This window comes from Colletotrichum gloeosporioides (assembly GCF_011800055.1).
Source record: "Colletotrichum gloeosporioides strain Lc1 chromosome Unknown consensus_30, whole genome shotgun sequence".
NCBI lineage: Eukaryota > Fungi > Ascomycota > Sordariomycetes > Glomerellales > Glomerellaceae > Colletotrichum > Colletotrichum gloeosporioides.
In genome coordinates, this window is record NW_025544675.1 from 709,934 (window position 1) to 728,730 (window position 18,797).

At 53.0% G+C, this 18,797-nt stretch overlaps 4 protein-coding genes across 4 annotated transcripts; all 4 read left to right on the top strand.

Annotated features, from left to right (window-relative positions):
• Window positions 1–5,312: 5,312 nt before the first annotated feature.
• GCG54_00008843 (Initiation-specific alpha-1 6-mannosyltransferase) lies at window positions 5,313–6,494 on the top strand (the record flags this gene model as incomplete). Its single annotated transcript, XM_045408802.1, has 1 exon — window positions 5,313–6,494. One exon carries the CDS (start codon window positions 5,313–5,315, stop codon window positions 6,492–6,494), a length of 1,182 nt encoding a protein of 393 aa, XP_045266545.1.
• A 1,014-nt stretch (window positions 6,495–7,508) lies between these two features.
• GCG54_00008844 (putative acyl-CoA synthetase YngI) lies at window positions 7,509–9,517 on the top strand (the record flags this gene model as incomplete). Its single annotated transcript, XM_045408803.1, has 2 exons — window positions 7,509–7,655; window positions 7,751–9,517. The coding sequence occupies 2 exons, from the start codon at window positions 7,509–7,511 to the stop codon at window positions 9,515–9,517; spliced, it is 1,914 nt and encodes a 637-aa protein (XP_045266546.1).
• A 1,887-nt stretch (window positions 9,518–11,404) lies between these two features.
• On the top strand, window positions 11,405–13,482 carry GCG54_00008845 (uncharacterized protein; the record flags this gene model as incomplete). The annotated part of the gene is made up of 4 exons (XM_045408804.1): window positions 11,405–11,455; window positions 12,461–12,731; window positions 12,836–13,118; window positions 13,167–13,482. 4 exons carry the CDS (start codon window positions 11,405–11,407, stop codon window positions 13,480–13,482), a joined length of 921 nt encoding a protein of 306 aa, XP_045266547.1.
• Window positions 13,483–13,608: 126 nt separating this feature from the next.
• GCG54_00008846 (uncharacterized protein) lies at window positions 13,609–14,316 on the top strand (the record flags this gene model as incomplete). The annotated part of the gene is made up of 1 exon (XM_045408805.1): window positions 13,609–14,316. The coding sequence occupies one exon, from the start codon at window positions 13,609–13,611 to the stop codon at window positions 14,314–14,316; it is 708 nt and encodes a 235-aa protein (XP_045266548.1).
• Between the last annotated feature and the right edge of the window lie 4,481 nt (window positions 14,317–18,797).

Genomic DNA, 18,797 nt, shown 5'->3' on the forward strand with positions numbered 1-18,797 from the left:
ATGGCGGCGGGGTAATTGGTCTGTCAAGATGATAGCTTCATCATGGTGGGGTAAGCTGTCATGCATGTCCAATCCAGGAGCTCATGAGCAGTAGTTTTCTCCAACCTTTTTGGAGATCTCGTCGTCTCTAAAAGCTGATCTCATGCCGCATTGGGAAAGTCCATGCGGTGCAGCAAGGCGATTGGCTGCGGCCCCCATCGGCGTCTTGGGGGTGTTGTCGGTGCCGCAGCGAAGGATCGCGCGCGAAGCTGACCCAGCATGGACGAACTTCTCCGGGCGCCAGCCGATAGACCGGAGGCGACGTCTGACCCAAGGCCCGTTTCCCGTATTGTTGCATCCCGTTTGTGTGTGTGTGTGTGTGATTGTTCAATTGCGATGTTTCTTGTGCCATTCAATGGTCGCGGAAACGACCGCCACACGGCCCGAACAGAGTTGCGTCAACGACGGTCCAACGTCGGAGCCGTGCATCAACATGGCATGAGCAGATCTGCAGGAAAAGAAGATTAAGATTAAGCTACGTTCGAAGCATCCGATTCATCTGACCTCCAAGGTCGCAATACGCAATGCTGAGTATCCCCTCAAACTTGAGCGTTGCAATCCGGACGGAGGCCGGTCCACAATCGAGTATCAAGTGGTAGACAAGAAGCACCTCGGCAGGCTGGCCCGTGACACGGCCTACCGAACCTGCGTGCTGCCGCCCGGTCAGACGGCAGGCCGCTCGTCCGTTGCACGTCTCGGCACATGAGACCAAGAGACTTTTTCCAAACGAAGAGCGTTGATATGACGATCAGAGATATGTCCCGCGACCCTGAATTCAAAACCGGTGTAGGCAAGGCAAGGCAAGGGTTATTGACCCACAACCCAAGAATGAGCGACGGCAAAGACGACAGCAAGGACGGCCTTGTTGAAGAGCCGCACCGAGTTGATGGGATAGCTCGGGTCGAGAGTTTGGGCTTGAGTTGTTTCGTATACAAACACTTGTTTGGGAGAAATGCTCGCTCTTCAAAATGAGAACGCACCACCGTCGAGATTAAGTTATCATGGCCGAGTCCGTGATGATTGTCGAAATGATAATCGACGGCGGAACGTGCGCCGTCGTCTCTTGTGCGGCAAAACAAACTTCGAATCAAGCAAGTCATCATATGGCATTGTCAAGCTCCCCTGGACAAGGTCAGATTCTGATCGGCCGTCGTCCAACGGGCCATGACTCGATCGGCAGGAGTCATCCGCAAGACCGGGTCGCCGTGACCTGCAGCTGAGGTTGAGGCTATCCGAGATAAAGCAGTGGGTCGTTGTCTGGGAGGAAAAAGCAAAGAGGACTGAGAGACGTTGCGTGGACGTGGTTTTGCTCGCAACGGCGGACAATTCTGGCGATTGCCAATTCGCGGGTTGTGGATGGCATCAGTCTCGAGATGCGAGCGAGACCGGTCGTTGGGTCTGTGGTGTTCGGATTGTAGTCATCCGCCTAGAGCCGAGACCATCGGATGCACCCAGCGGCCAGTCATCTGGTAGATGCATCGTGAAATGGCTTGCGTGGCATGGCGATTTTGCAGGGCGACAGGGCGGGACGGCGGAATGTCTAGACTTTTCGCAGAGACATCGGACGAAGGTGGAGGGCGCTCAGCCCCAAACGCGGGAGTAAGGTTAGTGCTGTTTGATGTCAGGAATTTCTTGTTGTGGGCACTGGGCACACTGCGTTTTGTAAGTGATGTGCCACGAGCAGTAAGGGAGCGTCTCATGTCTGCATGCTTGGCGAAACGGAGACGGTTCGGACTGAGGACGACATTGGAGTGGTGTTCATGGCTCTGGGCGGTGTTTGGCGATGCAATGGCTTGATGCTGCGTGGGGTGTTCATGTCCTTTTACCGGTCATGACATGAGAGTGGCCACTTGGCGTTGATACCACGAAACAGGACAAGACAACAGCCTGCCTTGGGTGAAGTATCTTGGCGGCAGTGATGAGATGGTCGTTCCATGGCGCACGGCAGTTCAGAAAGAAAAGCGGAGGACGGGGAGGGCACCTGGTCAAGGTCAAGTTTAATGGCGAAGGACGTGCTGCCATTGGTTGGCGCGGGTGCGGGGAGTTGTCTCTGGTTGAGTTGACGAGGCTTGACGAGGCTTGATGAGGCTTGAGGAGCACAAGCGGTGGCCGACGTCTGTGAACCGTAGAGGCATTTTACTGCGTTCGACGGCGTCTGGGCTCTGGACAGCCGTGGTCTGGAAGATGCGATGCTGGTGGTGCTGCTGCAGAGCCTGCAGGTGCTGAAAAAGGCAGGCATGTACTGCGTAGAATCAGTCCAGTCCTGAGAGGATGAACGGCGAAGAGGTGGAGGTGCAGATTGATACCTATTTTAGGAGGTGTCCATCCAGGGTGCTCCCTTCTGAAACGCGCCAATTTATCTGATGTCGTGATGGCCCGGGGATCTCCATGATTGTTTTCTGGGCCGGCTTTGGTGCTCAATTGACATTCTTATTTCTCCTTGTCGATGTTTTTCGGGCCTGCCTGTCGTCCATGGACACGCCGAGATCCGCGAGGGCATCCACAGGACGGATCCCAATTACCAGAAATCTTGCTGAGGCCCCTGTTCGGGACAGCGAAGCGAAAGGAGGAGAAGAAGACACTTGGTACGTGCCTCGTCCGGGTACAAGGTAAGGTAGGGTACGTATCGTCAGGGGTGAGCAAGCAAGTGCTTGGCTTAGCTAAGGCAAAGAAAATGGAAAACACGTGGAAGGAACTCCCGGGCAGGACTTGGCATTGATATGGCAAGACGAACAGCAGGTGCAGGAGCGCAGAGACCAACTGATTCCACCTGCCTGCCCTCAGTGTCCCCGACTCCCCTCATCAGATGCGCTTGATGATCCATCCTGCCACCTGCGTATTCGTACGTGTGTGATCCCATCCATGGTCTATGGACGAATTTGACTCGAATCCGTGCGCCATTCCTTGGGGTCCAACATTCCCAATATCCAGCCTTTCAAGGGACGGGCATTGCTACATGTAGTGCAGATTGCTCCGCCAAGGCCACATCAGGCTAGACGTCCGCCGTCCCACGACTCGTCGAATACCTACTTTTTCCAAGTTACCCGGCCCAACAATGTTGGGCGACTGACTTCCACATTCGAAGCGAAGGCTTGCTCAATCTTACGAGCACGCACACACACAAACTCCTTACTAAGAGCAAAGCGCAGAGTGCATTTGACGCGACGCGATACGAGACTTGCACGAGACGGGCGAGACGGGCGAGACGGACTCGAGTCAATCGACGAGACGGGACTCGTTGTCTGGACCGCCGCCGTGTCTCCCGTTCCCCGTCCCCCCGTCTCACAGTCACTCTCACTCGGCAGCTCTTCCCGAGCACAGATCCCGCGATGCTCATTCGTCATATCCGTCGGCAGATGGCGTAAGTCTTTGGGCACTTTCTTCGGATTGTTTGCATCCGTCCCGTGTCCCGGCTTCCAGTGCTTCAGTGATTCATCCATTGCCTCGCTCGCCCTACCCGTCTGCCACCAGACCTCGGGCTTGTTCGTGTCTGCAATGTCCATGCACACAGCGCGGTCGAGCACGGGGATCCCATCTCTTGGTGTCTTCCCCGTCCGTGCAATCCGCCCTCCCGTGCTGTCTCATCCGTCGTCTGGCCTGTCTGGCCTGTCGAATCCCCTGGCAGCAGCGCCAAGCGGCCAAGTAGCCCGTCAGCACCGGCGCCCATCCATCCACTACCTGAGGTCAGGTAGGGACTTGGAAAGCACTGCGCCGTAGCATTCGCGCCAGGGACGATCGTGTGGTTCTCCGACGGCCGGAAGCACCTCACGCAGTAGCGCATGCGCATACAAGGCAAGTGTGAAGGTGGTGAGGTGGAGGTTACGCGGTGACGGCGCAGTGTGTACGTACTTTGCTGAGGTGTTGTCAGCACCGCAGCACGCAGAAGGCAGACCCGGCGGCGACATCCAGCCAAGCAGCAGGTGCAGCCAAGGTACCCACCCTGAGGTGTACCTTCCAGGGGGCCACGCCACGGCCACCAACCAAACCAAGGAAAGAAGGCACAGAAGGGACTTCCATTGCTCATTCTTTCCCCGACCCGTCCAAGTCTCGTCCAGTCCATTGCGTTGCGAATCGAATCGACGAATCGCTCGACTCCCTATCGCAACTTGCTCCTCCGAAGTAGCGCAGCCTCCATCTGCCAATCGTCCCTTCTTTTCTTCTCCTTATCGCTGAGGTGCCCTCCACTCCCTCCTCCCTGAGTCTCTCCCTCCCTTGCATCCCGACCTATTAAAGACTCGCCCCGTGCCAAGTCTCGCCCGTTTCCCATATCGCTGCTGTCTCGAGGTTTTGCGAAACTCGACCTTCACTCACTCAACGAAGCCAAACTTCGCTCCTTGGACAGAAAACCTGCCGACGACCACATTTCCACGAAGACACGCAGCACGTACTGATCAGCCTCACGCTCCAGCCGTTCGGTGCCTTAATTGGAACACCTCAGTCGTACTCGGTGCGGCACAGCACAGCCATCCGCCATCTTACGCAGCCCTGCATCCACCCCAAATCGTGTCCTCCAGCCGCATCGCCCTGACCGAAGACAAAAAAAAAATCACCAGGACCCTGGACGAAGTCCCCTAATAATATCTTCGCCCATTTTATCCTGTCAACTTGCCGTCTACAACACAACAACTCTGCCCATCCAGAGTCTCGACGACATCAATTCGTCTTCCTTCACCTTCTTTCGTCTTGGCTCTCTCAGATCCATCGCCGGGGAATTCGACGCAGTCGTCCCGTCCTGACCTGCGCCTCTCTCTGCGACGACGCTATCCCAAAGGTGCGCTCCGGTCCTCGTCTGCCCGTTACGTCTCCAGGCCCCACGCACTCTCTATCCGCTACCAGCTCATCCCTTCACCACCCAAACCTTGAACAAGCTCCCTCCCCTATTCCCCCGACCCAGACTTCATTTACCTGCCAGCCCTACCCGCCTGCTCTTCGCTGCGCAGCTTCTTGCGCCTCAACCTGTTGCCGACGTGCCCGTTTTTTCCTAATTATTTCCAAACTGACACCACCTCTTTTGGTTTCGCAGGAATCACCAAGCCGTAGTCTAGGCCCTCCAACTGCCGCGGCTTTGCCTTCTTTGTACTCCGAATTCGACGTCCCCAACGGCTTTTTTTAAGCAACCACGTCGCATTCGTTTCGGCCCCCAAAAGGTCCTTCTTTAACGTCGCCGTCACTACAGCATCCGTCTTTGCCAAGAGGAATTCGACTTCCCAATGACTTCATAGTCGTCAATTCATTCAACAAGAATACTCGCTCTTTACAATACCACCTTCGCCATGCTTACCCCCAAGAGAGCCGTCGCTGCGGCCGCCTTCTTCCTAATCGTCTTCTACTTAATATCCTCCTCCCACGACACAACAACCACCTCCACGAAAGCTCCCGTCGCCGCCTCGAATCATGATACGACAGAGTCCTCAAAGACGTCACATGCCTCCTCGATCGACAGCATGGAGCCCTCCTTCCCGAAGAAGGTGACTGGACAAAAGCCCATGATGGACATGTCCAAGATGTCGCTCTCCGACAAGCTAGCGTACCAATACCCGTATGACGTCGAGACGCGCTTCCCTGCCTACATCTGGCAGACGTGGAAGTGGACGCCTGCCGAGGAGGAGTTCAGCTTCCGCGAACAGGAGGCGTCTTGGTCCGAGCAGCATCCCGGCTTCGTCCACGAGGTTATCACCGACAAGGTTGCTGTCAACCTGCTCCGTCTGCTCTACGCTTCTGTTCCTGAGGTCCTCGCCGCGTACGACGCTCTTCCTCTCCCCGTCCTCAAGGCCGACTTCTTCCGATACCTGATCCTGCTTGCGCGCGGCGGCATTTACTCCGACATTGATACCTATGCTATCCGGTCTGCTCTCGAGTGGGTTCCCGAGCGCATCCCCCGGGAGAGCATTGGTCTGGTCATTGGCATCGAGGCCGACCCTGACCGCCCCGACTGGAAGGACTGGTACAGCCGTCGCATCCAGTTCTGCCAGTGGACCATCCAGTCTAAGCCTGGCCACCCGGTAATGCGCGAGATTGTCACCCGCATCACAGAGGAGACCCTGAAGCGCAAGAGAGCCGGCCTGCTGGACAACATTATCGACAAGAATGTGGTCGAGTTTACGGGCCCGGCCGTCTGGACGGACACCATCTTTGACTACTTCAACGACCCGCGCTTCTTCGACTTGAAGAACTCCAAGGGCCCCATCGACTGGAGGAATTTTACCGGCATGGAAACATCCAAGAAGGTCGGCGACGTGGTGGTCCTTCCCATCACCAGCTTCAGCCCTGGTGTGCAGCAAATGGGTGCCAAGGATTATGATGACCCTATGGCATTTGTCAAGCACGACTTTGAGGGTAAGATACAGTCCCATGATTACTACAGAATTACAGCTAACGAGGATGCAGGCACATGGAAGCCCGAAGAGCTCCGTCACATTGGCGAGCAGAACGAGGAGAAGGCCTCCTCATCATAAACCCCATGACAGCAACGACTTTTCTTTCGGCATATGTCTTTTAATAATTGCATCTCAAGCGGCGTCCTAAAGGCCATGTTTTCGGTGCGGACGGGTATTTAAGTGTTTTGATTTTTGAATTGGCTTTGTACGGCACCGTCGGAAGGAACTACAAGCGAACAGCATGTCCTGCAAAACAGGAAAAGCATAGAGATTTCGGCATAGAGGTCCATTTCCAGTTACCGTCAGATTTCAAGAGGAGGACGGCCTTCACAAGGAGGGCCGAGAGACTGCAGTCATTAGCATCGCGGTACATATACCCCAGACAGTTACAGTCAGAAATGAAGCGGTAAAAAGCTTAAGCCCCTCGATGCAATTTGTTTACATGGCTCGTGAAATGTCTTGGAAACTTAGGGGACCCAAGCCACTGCATTGGCCTGTCTATTCGTTGACGCACCTGCAATCACCCGCAATGGAAGCTTGGCCGACTTGGCCAACAACGTGGCAGCAATGAAGCGAGCTGGGCATTCGCAGGCGGCTCCTTCGGGCCCCCGGCCGAGGTTCACGTCACCGTGGACCTGCAATGGAGTTGTTCCCTGTCACTGTGTTGCGGCGCCGTGCAACCCCGCACATTTCCCCCCTTTTTTCTCCGCATTTTGGGATCGGGAAGCTTGGAGCTCTCAGCTCTTTTCCCCTCTGCCAAGACTGGACCTTAGGTTGGGTAGATTGACCCCCGGCCGCCGGCCAGACGCGGTCCGGTGGGAGTGCGCAACGATGCATACTAGACAGCTGCCAAAGCCGAGAAGCGACCAGCCTCCCCTCACTTGTTGTTTTAGCCTTGGCTGCCGGTTATTGCGTACCCGCCAGCACGGAACCTCTCAAGCAACGACGGCTCTCTCATATGAGAGCTGTGCGAAGATCGACGGTCCGCCCGTTCGTCAGCTTTTTCTTGTTAATGTCTTTTGTCTGTGAATCTCTGAGGATCTGAAGCGAGGACAACCGAGCTTCCTTTTCAACGTCCGCGACCAGTGCAAGATGAGGATACTGGTGTCTGGGGTCTACCGCCTTTCGAGGTCCTCGAGCCTCGTGAGGTGGACGAGCTCGAGGGTCGTGGGCAGAGGGCTGCTTTCTGCCAGAGCTTATAGCTCCAAGCCGCTGAGCTTCAGCCAAGGTCCAGAGGATGTATGTCACTTCCTTGCCCTTTCTCCTGGACATGAGAGAGACCTCACTCTCACCTCAAACCACAAACATTACTTCAAAGCTAACACCCGCCCAAGCCACCTCTCCTCACACACACAATCCCAGAACACTTCGCCTCCATCGTCTCCGCCCACGGCGACCGCCCCGCCGTCGTCGCCCGCGCCCCAACCGCCCTCTCCTCCACCACCACAACGCCCATCACCACGGAGCTGTCCTACTACGACCTCGACGTGCTCTCCAACTCCCTCGCGCACGGCCTGCGCTTCCTCGGCGTGCGCAAGGGCGACCGCCTCGCCGTCTCCCTCGGCAACGGCGCCGAGTTCGCCGCGCTGACATACGCCGCCTTCAAGCTCGGCGCCGTGCTCGTCCCGCTGAACCCGGGCTTCAACGCGAAGCAGGTGGCCGCCGCGCTGCGGCATCTCGGGGTGGAGGTGCTTGTCATCGGCAAGGTGACGGATCTGCCTTATAAGCCCGGGCGGGGGCGGAGCAATCTCGAGCTGCTGAGGGCGCTGGTGCCGGATCTGGAGAAGGGGAGCGTGGAGAGCGAGGCGGTGCCGAGCTTGAGGACTGTCGTGGCGGTGAATAACCTGGCGTTCCACCCGCAGGTCGAGTTCGGGAGGTACAGGGCGCTGACGCGGTACGAGGAGCTGCTCGCCGGCGGGCGGGGGAGCGTGGTCCCGGACGAAGCGCTGCGCGCGGACGAGACGATTAATATCCAGTTCACGAGCGGGACGACCTCGCAGGCGAAGGCGGCGATGCTGACGCACACGTCGGTGCTGAACAACGGGCACCTGATCGCGCGGCGGATGGGGCTCGTGCCCGGGGACAGGATTGTCGTGCCGCCGCCGCTGTTCCACTGCTTCGGGTGCGTGCTGGGGTACATGGCGACGGCGACGACGGGGGCGGGGATACTGTTCCCGAGCCCCGCGTTCGATCCGGCGGCGACGGTGAGGATGGTCGCGGAGTATGATGCCACGGGGCTGTACGGGGTGTCGACGATGTTTGTGGCGGTGCTGGAGGCGCTGGCGAGCGGGGCGGGCGGCGTGAGGCAGGGGGAGATGCCGCGGGGCTTGAGGAAGGGGATCGCGGCGGGGAGTAGTGTGCCGGAGAGCCTGATGCGGCGGCTGTATGAGACGGTGGGGCTGGAGGAGCTGGTGATTTGTTACGGGATGACGGAGACGAGCCCGGTGAGCTGTATGACGGCGCCCGGGGATCCGTTTGAGAAGCGGACGGGGAGCGTGGGGCGGGTGATGCCGCATACGAAGGTGAAGATTGTGGATCCGACGGATCGGGGGAGGGTGGTGGAGCGCGGGGAGAGGGGGGAGCTGGCGGCGGCGGGGTACCTTGTGATGAAGGGGTATTGGGGGGATGAGGAGAAGACGGCGGAGGTGAGGGTGGAGGACGAGGAGGGGACGGTGTGGATGTACTCCGGGGACGAGGCCGTGATGGACGAGGAGGGGTATGTTGAGATCACGGGGCGGATTAAGGATTTGATTATTAGGGGCGGGGAGAATATACACCCGCTCGAGGTGGAGAATTGCCTGTTCCAGATGGATGGGGTGAAGGAGGTTTCTGTGGTGGGCGTGCCGGATGAGAGGCTTGGTGAGAGCGTGGGTGCGTTTGTGGTTGTGAAGAAGGGGTGGAAGGGGGAGGGGGAGGAAGGGGAGGGGGAGGTGCTGACGAGGGACGCGGTGAGGGCGTGGGTGAGGGAGCATCTTTCGAGTCACCTTGTGCCGAAGCATGTGTTTTGGATTGACGAGTATCCCAAGACGCCGAGTGGGAAGATTCAGAAGTTCAAGTTGAGGGATATGGCTAAGGAGATTTTGGGGGAGAAGAAGGATTAGGGGCAGGGGGAATGGTTTGGGTTGGTTGAGGACAGCATTGTTAAGGAGTATTGGGTGTGTTTTTTATGATGATAGTAAATGAAATATTGAACCCATGACATATCTAAGTCCTTAACCCCCCGTCAAATGGCCACTAGAGACTGTGGAAAGCTGAGAAGCCGGCAAAGAAAGAAAACAACGCAACGAGTCTCATAACGTCATGAATTCTTCCCTCCTATGTTCAAAGTCCCAATTCAAAGTTGCCAAAGCTCGTATCCAGCATCTCATTATTCATCCAGTCTGTGCCCTCATGCTGTTGTCCCATCCCGTCATGGCCGCTAACAGAAGGAATCATATCATACTGGAAGTCAAATACTTCTTTGAATGGCTGAAAAATGTCTCCAGCCGTTGACGGAGAGAGCCCACCGTGGGTGCCCTCAGTCTTTGTAGTGGGAGTCGGGGCCTCCAAGAAAGCCTCGAGACCGCACCCTCCAGTCGTCTGAGATTGTTGGGCAGAGTCGGAGTTGGAAGGTTGACAGCTGGTAATATCCGGATCATCCGTCCTCATTGGCAAGTTGGTGTCCTGTTGTCGGTATGATTGAAAGGCATCTGCATGAGCAGTCTCGACGATTTGAATCAGCTGGCGAAATATCTGGCCTCGTAGCGACTGTGGAAGCTGGAAGCTCGTCTGTTCAAGGCGCCTCCTCACCTTTCGCGGTAGTTCAAGCCCGAGGTAAGTCTGCATCTGGTCCAGATCTCTGCGCCGACGTTTCTCCCATTCCTTGGTGTTATTTTCATAGTCTACATCAGAGTGTAAGTGAGCGCGCATCTTGTCATAGGTAGTGTTTGAAAGTACGAAACGTACATGGGCTTGGGATGAGCTCATCCCGCACAAGAGGAAATAAAATCCGATACATCTCTTTCCACTGCTTATCTGCAGGACCTCGGCCTCTTTTTCTCAAAGCCTTTTCCTGCTTTTTATTGAACCCCACCGCATGGGAGTTCGAAAAGTCCACCGAGCAAGGATCAGGTAGCTTGAGATGCTTGTGGAGTTCCGTCTCAGTGGTGAACAGTGTGGAGCATCGTCCACAGTGGATGGGTGGTGCATGTTGACGAAGGATGTGTTCTCTGAAGTTTAAATGTCAGCCATTCGTAATTAGAGTAAGACGTAGATGAGGAGAAGAAAAGAAACGAAAAAAGCCTCAAAATTGGAGCAGTAAAGGAAAGGTGTACTAACTTGACACGATGAACGGTTGACCAGCCTGGTCCCGCACAGGACCGGTATTTTTGGGATTTTGCGGGACAATGGCGATAGAATGGACATGCTAGCCTCTCATCAGAATGCGAGATAGGTGAAATCTTGCGTGTTTTCCGGTGCGGTACATTCAGATCGTCTTTGGTACCCGTCGCCTCTAGCATACTCGAGCTTGCTTGATTGTCAACCATGACGTTGATCCGATTGCAGAACTTCACTTGCTCGATAAGAGGTACCCAAGCTACCCAACCTATCAGAAAGTCTTATTAAAAAGTGAAAGAATAGAAAGATAAAGATAAGACGGGAAAACAAACATTCAATAGAAGATGAGACGGAGGTGGTGGCAGATTGAAGTAGGCCTAGTCTCAGTGTACGAAAAGAAGGGTGGGGTTTCTCAATCTCAGCGTGATTCCCGGGAGAGAGACCAAAGCTGAAGGTACAAATCGTGAAGCAAGGCTGGCATACGACAAGGCCTGGGCACAGGTTTGGAAGACCAGCAGTGAGGGCTGGCTGGCGGCTTTGCAGTGGAGATACGAATGCCCAAGTTTCCTTGACGGACAGAACGAAGAACTGATTTTCAATCTTGTCCTGGCTGAAAGGGGTTGAGAGGGGAACTAATATACCTGGTCGCGATATCCGAAGAGAGGTGAAGCATGGGTTGGGCTTTCTGCTTCGAGATCAGGCCGAGCCTGTGGGTCTACGGAGTACGTCTTCTCGATCAAAGCCAGCATATAATCATGATTTAACCAATTAAAGCACATGGTCTTCTCCGATATCGACGTTGAGCCGTGTCTAGGCAGGGAGATCCAACTGCACATTTTGCCCACCTTCAGAGGTACTGCTACAAGTGAGTCCAACAGAACAGACGGGAAGATCCCCAAGCTGACCGGGTGGGCCTTTCGGTTCAACTGAGATCACGGGTGCTGTCCTTGGATCAGGTATCGTCAGAAGGTTGAACATGTCAGCCTTACGGGTCCAGGAGCTCAGCTCCGGATAGTAAACGTCTCTCTAGACTTGCGCCTACTTCTACCGAAGCGGTACACTCACTGGCCTGATCTTCTTAAACTAAAAGTTGACTTCTGACAGATGGGGAAAATGAGAGCTGGCAGGTGCATTAAACCAGCTGCAACTCGCGAGAAGCGGTGGGGTACTGGTCAACTAGAGGTGAGCAGTGGCCATGCAGTAGCGCCGCATCCATTACCTTAACGTTATGCTCCTCTACAATGTATCCAAAATAGCTTAGCCGGGTTTATAAAGCCACTATACCTAACTGAGGAAAGGTATCGTAGCCCTTTTGTGGTTTCCAATTCCTTCCCAACTAGTCGATATCAATGTTCCATTCGTATGCAGTAGCTCTAATCAGCGCTCATCTGCACTATACTTGAAGTAGCTTAGCTGGGCTTATAGAGCCACTATGCCTAACTCGGGAAAGTCATCATAGCTCTGGGGGTTCGGGTCGAGCTCTGCTTGGGTTTTATTGCTTTTTGTGGCTGGTATGCATGGTAACAGACTTTCGGCTGTATCTTACTGTGTGGTAATGTCCTGAGCCCTGGGCATCACTGACCAACCCCTGGCTATCACTTTCAGCGAAGTACGACGCGAAGCGCGCCGCCGCGCGACTGTTGCATGTCCTCGAGCGAGGGAGATGATATTAGCAAGTGTGATGCGCTCGACCTGAGATTCTTCCTCTGCTGCTCATACCATCTCAGTTCAAACACACCGACCAACAGTGCCACAATTCTTTTCTCAAGTTTGTGCCCTGGCAGCGTCACGACCAACTTAAACCTCCATTCCCACGACCGGAGATCGTCGAATCGACTGGGAACTACGAGGTAAAAACCTCGATTACACCTAAATACAACAACGACGACGACGAGGAGGATGACAGCAAGAAGAATATGACGAGCAAGAACCATAAGAAGAAAAATAAGAAGAGCAAAGACGACCAGCGAAAGCGATCCTTCATCTCGCAGTCGCCTAGTATGGAGAAGCTTCCCGCAGAGATCCGACGGATGATTCTGGACAACTTCATCAATGATCTGTCGCACAGACAGGATTGGCGTCCTGGGCAACTGTGTCTGCAGATTGGCAAGTCCTCATTGAGGAAGACACGTTCAAGTCTGTCCACCTCAAATGGGATGATTCTCATACAAATTCCGAGCTTCCAACATTCGACAACGCTGTCAACGGCCATCTACGGAGACTGCTCAAGAACATCAACCTCGAGATGATGCTGGAACAACACGATTGCTTGGTATCTGGCCGACCGGAGTCGGAACTTGAAATCGACAACAACAATCTCCGCTTCACAATCGCTATGCAGCTACTCTTTTCAAGTCCTCAAAGACTGAAACGACGACATTTCATGTTACTATAGGCAAAGCCTGGAGGTAAGGTACGAGCCAGCTCCCAAAGCGACCTGTATCACTCCTTTCCGGATGTCGAACACGACGCTCACTGCGTGCGTCACGACCACATTCAACAAGCTGCAGGGACGGTGACAACTGTGATGACAAACCCGGCCGCAGCTATGTACCTGCTCGAGAATCCGAATGGCGAGAAAGAAGGCGTCATCGGCAATCTCCTACATTTCAAGAACATCGATATTAAACTGCCCGAGCTCCCATTCATTCATCAGCTTGTGGTGAATCGAAGCACAACGCGGAGCTTCGCAGCAAAGGCCATCAAGAAGCTCCTGAAGCATTTGACAGGTCTCGAACGCGTCGTCTAGGATCCCATGCAAGCTGTCGGCAAAGGCGTCAAGGAGCGCCAAAAGGCAAACATAGCTCTACTCCGAAAACTGCCATCCTCTATAGAGTCGTTATCTCTATACTAAGCACGCTCAGAGTACCTAGAGATGCAACAAATGGGCATATCAACTCCCCCAGAGGTGCGGGCTGGGAAAAAGGTCGTGGCAGCCGCTGTGGCAGCCAGCTTGCGTTGCCGCAACCTCCAAGAACTTTCCCTGTCCAACGCAGTTGACGCCGAAGACTTCTTTGCGCGGGCTTTGGAAGATCCCGCAGCGAAAGACGCTTCGGGGGATGCGCCCTGGCCGAACCTGAGGCGCGTGGCTCTGTCAACCCGACATGAGAGACGGGGGGACTCCAAGGTGTCACCCTATCAGCTGCTCCGTGACGCTGCGAGCGTGGCCCTACGCATGCCAAAGCTGGAGACTATGGAGATCTGGGCTGAATCTGAGTTGAGAAGATTCTTGTTTCGGTACAATGTCGAGGGCGACCAGGCGGCCATCAGGGTAGAGATTGACTCGGGATATTATCAAGATGAAGTCTACCTCCCCTGTGCCAATCTTGTAAAGGCAGTCGAAAAGACTCTGAAGATCTGGCGAAAGGTTGCAGACCCGCGTCGTCAGCTTTCGCATACAGTGGAAATGGTTGAAGGCCAGGCCGCGTACTGGGACGACAGCGACGATGAAGACGCTATTTATGACGATGAAGACCAGAAGACGTGGCCGCTAGCACCGTCTGTCTGCGATAGCCTTCGGCTGAATGGCTTGGTACGGGATGCTAGTGCGAAGCGGCGTTTCGTATTTAAAGACTGGTATTGATGGGCGTATTGCCAGTGGGACCGGGCGAGATGTATTGTATTCATCATTGCGGCATTTGGTGTAGTTGTACGTTCATGTATTACTATCTGTACAACAATTACGGAAACTTTTTCTTTGACTGCAAAATACACTTACCTCCAAATATAACATTAAATGCACCATTGAAGTTGATTTCCAATTTGGAGACTCTGCCACTCCATAGCACTATGCTAGTCTCATCTACTATTCCTCGCTCGGCGAATACCCGAACGGTAATGGGCGATGTTGATTTTGAGTCTTGTGATCCGGGCGGATAGCTGTTATACTAGGTTTCCTTGTTGTCGTCGATGCTTACTCCCCGCCCGGATAGGAAAACTCTTGATTTTATCAGATGTCGACATTGATACCCAACACACAGCTTGATTCTGTACCTAGCATTCAACTTCTAACCCCATCATCGGGGACTGTGCTCATTTGAACCAGAACCAACGCCAAGTGTCGCCAGGCTGAATCTCTGCCTGGTTGTCTGGGGCAACGTAGGTCCTCTCCAGCTCAAAGACGTGAGGAAGAACAGCCAGGGCGTTCTGCAGATTTTGCATACCGGCGATGACGGATCCATGAAGACCTGAACAGAGCGGGCACCAGCACAATGTATCAATAAGATGGTACGGTAGCTGAAGCTGTGATCTACCTGTGAAAGCCACCAAGGATATTGCAGATGCGTACCTGAGTTGTCGGCTGAGGGCTGGATGTCTGGCGTGCCGTTGTGGTCATTGCTCTACGTTGACCATGGATCAGGCAAGCCACTGGACCAGTCGATGGAAGCAAAATTCCCAAGACTCATCGGATCAGCCAGCGCGGGGGACCAAGTGTCTGGATTGTACATTATTAGATTCTGGTTGCAAGATTCGGAAAGGAAAGGGAAATTTCTTGCCTGTTGGCATGAGCTCTTCGGTAAGAGGGTCTTCGGCAATAGGTATCCATGGATGCCGTAGGCAACTGCGCCAAGATTAAGAGCGGTAAAGAGGTTCGGTGTCTTCATTTTCGTAATGAACGAACAGTGGTCTGGCGATGATTGTAATGACTAATGACTAATGACTAATGAATATTTCGATGGGATGTCAAAAGTTTCAACTCCTAAGAGGGTACAAGTCAGGGAAGACTTTGACTCGATTGATAATCTCCAATCCTCGTCTTCTCCGTGAAAGGAATCCGTATGTGTAGCTGGCCCTCTTACGTAGGATGTGTCACTGGGCCATGGATCTGTCAACATGCTATAGTCGTGAAGATACAAACCCACCAGCTTCCTCCAGAGGATTCAACCGAAATCCAATAGATCACCCTGATCGTTACAGTCCTATATTTGTTACGACACTCTGAAAATCATGAAGTTTCTTCAGTCCATTTGTCTTGCTGCCTTGTAGTAGCTCTAACAGCTTTGCTGTATCAAACTTGAATGACCTAACGAATGTGACTAAACAACGGCGCGGCAACGGCCAAAGCCTAGATGTGCAACTGCTTTAACGTCACAGACCCGAGATCGTTGCATCCGCTCACCGTTTGCAAGGCTTTTGAAAGAGCGCTATGTAGCGATAAGGTGCGGAAGATCAACGATGTAAGTTTTCTTCCACAACACTCCGAACTATCTGGGTGGTTTCGACCAACAAGCACTGACTATCGCCCGTTAGTGTATCAGGAGCTATACCATCGCTGATGCTGACTGCTCTGCGGCTCTATCTAAAAATTGGAAACAGCAAAAAGGTCCAGGATACTTCTATCAAAGCGAACTTCAAGCGCTACAGTGGCTCTTGATCAAATTACAATGGTCAAGGGCAAAGGCTCAGATGTAGATGAGCTGATGGAATTCATTCTGTTATGCATTTGAAATGTAACTCCCTTTGAAGTCAACTTCTTAAGCGGATTTCTGCTGCCTAAGGAAATACTCCATGCCAAACAGATGGTATCACTATGTTGCATCTGACATCTACGTCGTTCCCTTAGTCTACATCCTCTAGATTATAGCTGGCAGTATTTGACCAGATTGCAGAGCTTTGCGATCTGAGTGGAAGCTCTTCTACATAACAAGTTCGTCTTCTCGAACAGCGTCCGTCATCAAGCCATATAGAAGGGCTTCTGACCAGAATCGTTATTAAGAGCGAACAGGATATTCTGGAACAGAGACTATTTTAGATATTCAGACATAACAACCTGCGCTCTCTTGCTCTTTAGTGAGAACATAACCTTCAACCCAAAATGTGCTGTGTGACTAAACACGAAACTCTCCCCATCCGCAACCAGTGGACGCTCTGCCACCGCGACTAGCTATCTCAAGCGATTCCCAACGTCGCTTCTTCATCAGGAACTTATTAGTCATTTGATAAATAGAGACTTTGTGAATTCAATTCTTTGGAATAATGATGTTAGCTAACCAAAAATTGTCTTAATCTCTGGATTGCAGATATCCCCTCTGACAGCGGAATTCAAGTTCTTGACGCAATCCAACCGTTGAAGCGCATGCTCCGAGTTCGCACCGAGGTCTCACTTAACAGCGTCCGTCCGGTTTGTCTCGGTCGTATTCCATGAGAATATACTAAAGCCACCAGCTGGAGCCATAGCTTTAGACATCACATGATCAATCTGGTTTCTAGATACTTTGACATTAAGGTCTTCTAGACGCATCATCTCCTAATGAGACACTATGCAGATTCATTTCTCGTTTTGGCCGGGACTTAAGCTCTGCATAGTGGCAGAGCCTTTTATACTTACGTCGCAGCGGGAGGGAGCGTGGTCTTCGTCGATGATGCTATGACAGCACATAATCAGCGATGGCCTGCAGCCTGCAAAGACTAACCAGCTCAAGGACCGGCATTCAGCTATAAAGCCACCCTTCAAACTGCTTTCTCTCTCGTGTGCACCGACGAAGATCATCTGGTATTCCAACAGCTCGATAACTTCAAAACATTTGACAACTAGGCTCGGATACGTTAAGGGCAGTTGCAAAGACTCGGTCCAAGCTACAATCAACGGGCACGGAGCAATTAGTCCCCGTATTTAACGTATTCCAAGTTGAGTATCATGCAGACAAAGACGAGGAGCGATAAAGCCACGAGCTCGAGGCTGTTTGACTGAAACCGTTTGACAGTACTTACAACAAAACAGCTCAGCTAGCATTCGTTTGTGGAGTTAATCCCAACAGCCAAAGTCACCTGCTTTCCTACACTGTCATTGTTGCCCTATTGGTTAACGGGAAGAACCTATACAGACCCGAGAATTTATACCCAGTCTACAGCGCACCAAGCACGCGACCTGGATGCGGACCTCTTTCTCATAGCTCATATCTACCTGCGTCAGACTTCAACACGACGTCTACTTCATTGCCGCATAGCCATTCTGTATTGTGAAAGTGATGCTGAGTAGGCCATTATCACCATAGCACCATGAACAGAAAACCACGCCAGCTATTTAAAGAATGCATACTTTTAAGGACGTTCAATGCAAACAATGAAGTTGAATTCTCCTATCCCTGATGAAGAACGCGGTCGCAGAAGATGACTCAGCTTTTTTGTTTTTGAATATCAAGAATTCTTTCATTCTAACGTAAAAACTTCGCCCTAACACAGACGCGTCTGTGGCTGAACTTCACACAGAAAGAATACTCACCAGATGCCACTGGATGAAAGAAATGCTGAGAGACAGACGAGTTCTCCCGGAGGAAATTCACCAAAGAGCTTGCAAAACATGTCCAACCCGTCCACGATATGCCCGACAGCTTAGTGTAAACAGATTGTCGCACTGGTCGAACGTACAGACCACCCAATTGTTGGGTTGTCAGAAGACGAATTCAAACGAACACTCTCAAAATATATACTTCTGAGTTGCAGCGCCCAACCGCCAAGACTTACAACCGGCGCCAACGACAGTGAAATCGACTCATTCATCAATAAAAGCACCTCTTCTTGAGTAGACTGTCTGTCAAAGGAAATGAAACAGGCTCCTCGTCAATGTCTACTAGTATCACCAGTTTCCATCCCCAACCCCACTACAGAGATCACAACTCCCCATTCGAAACCACTCTCGACCACATCCTCAACCCTCTAATGAATACTCCCCAAATCATCAACCACCAGCAACGAAACCAGACAGTGGCAAAACACCCGGTGATACACATCACCCGAAGGAGGGGTTGGCTGTCGCCTACTATGTTGCAGAACCACCGAGATTCAGAGCCGCAAGCTGACAGAATCAGAAGCACGCACAAGAGCTGTACGACCCTAGAAACCGACCCATTCGGCCTGGAGAAATTATCCTGCCCTCCGAGGACAATATAAAGCAACAAAAAGCAGAGGACTAGAAAGCTCAATGCAACTGAGAGATGTGGCGTGGTCGCTCACTTAGCAGGATACGTTAGCTTCACCTCACAAACAAAAGGCCCGGCGTGGTAGGTAGTCGGCAGCTTCCGGCACTGAGACTCGGCGTCGGACCCCACTCGCGGCTCCGCGCAC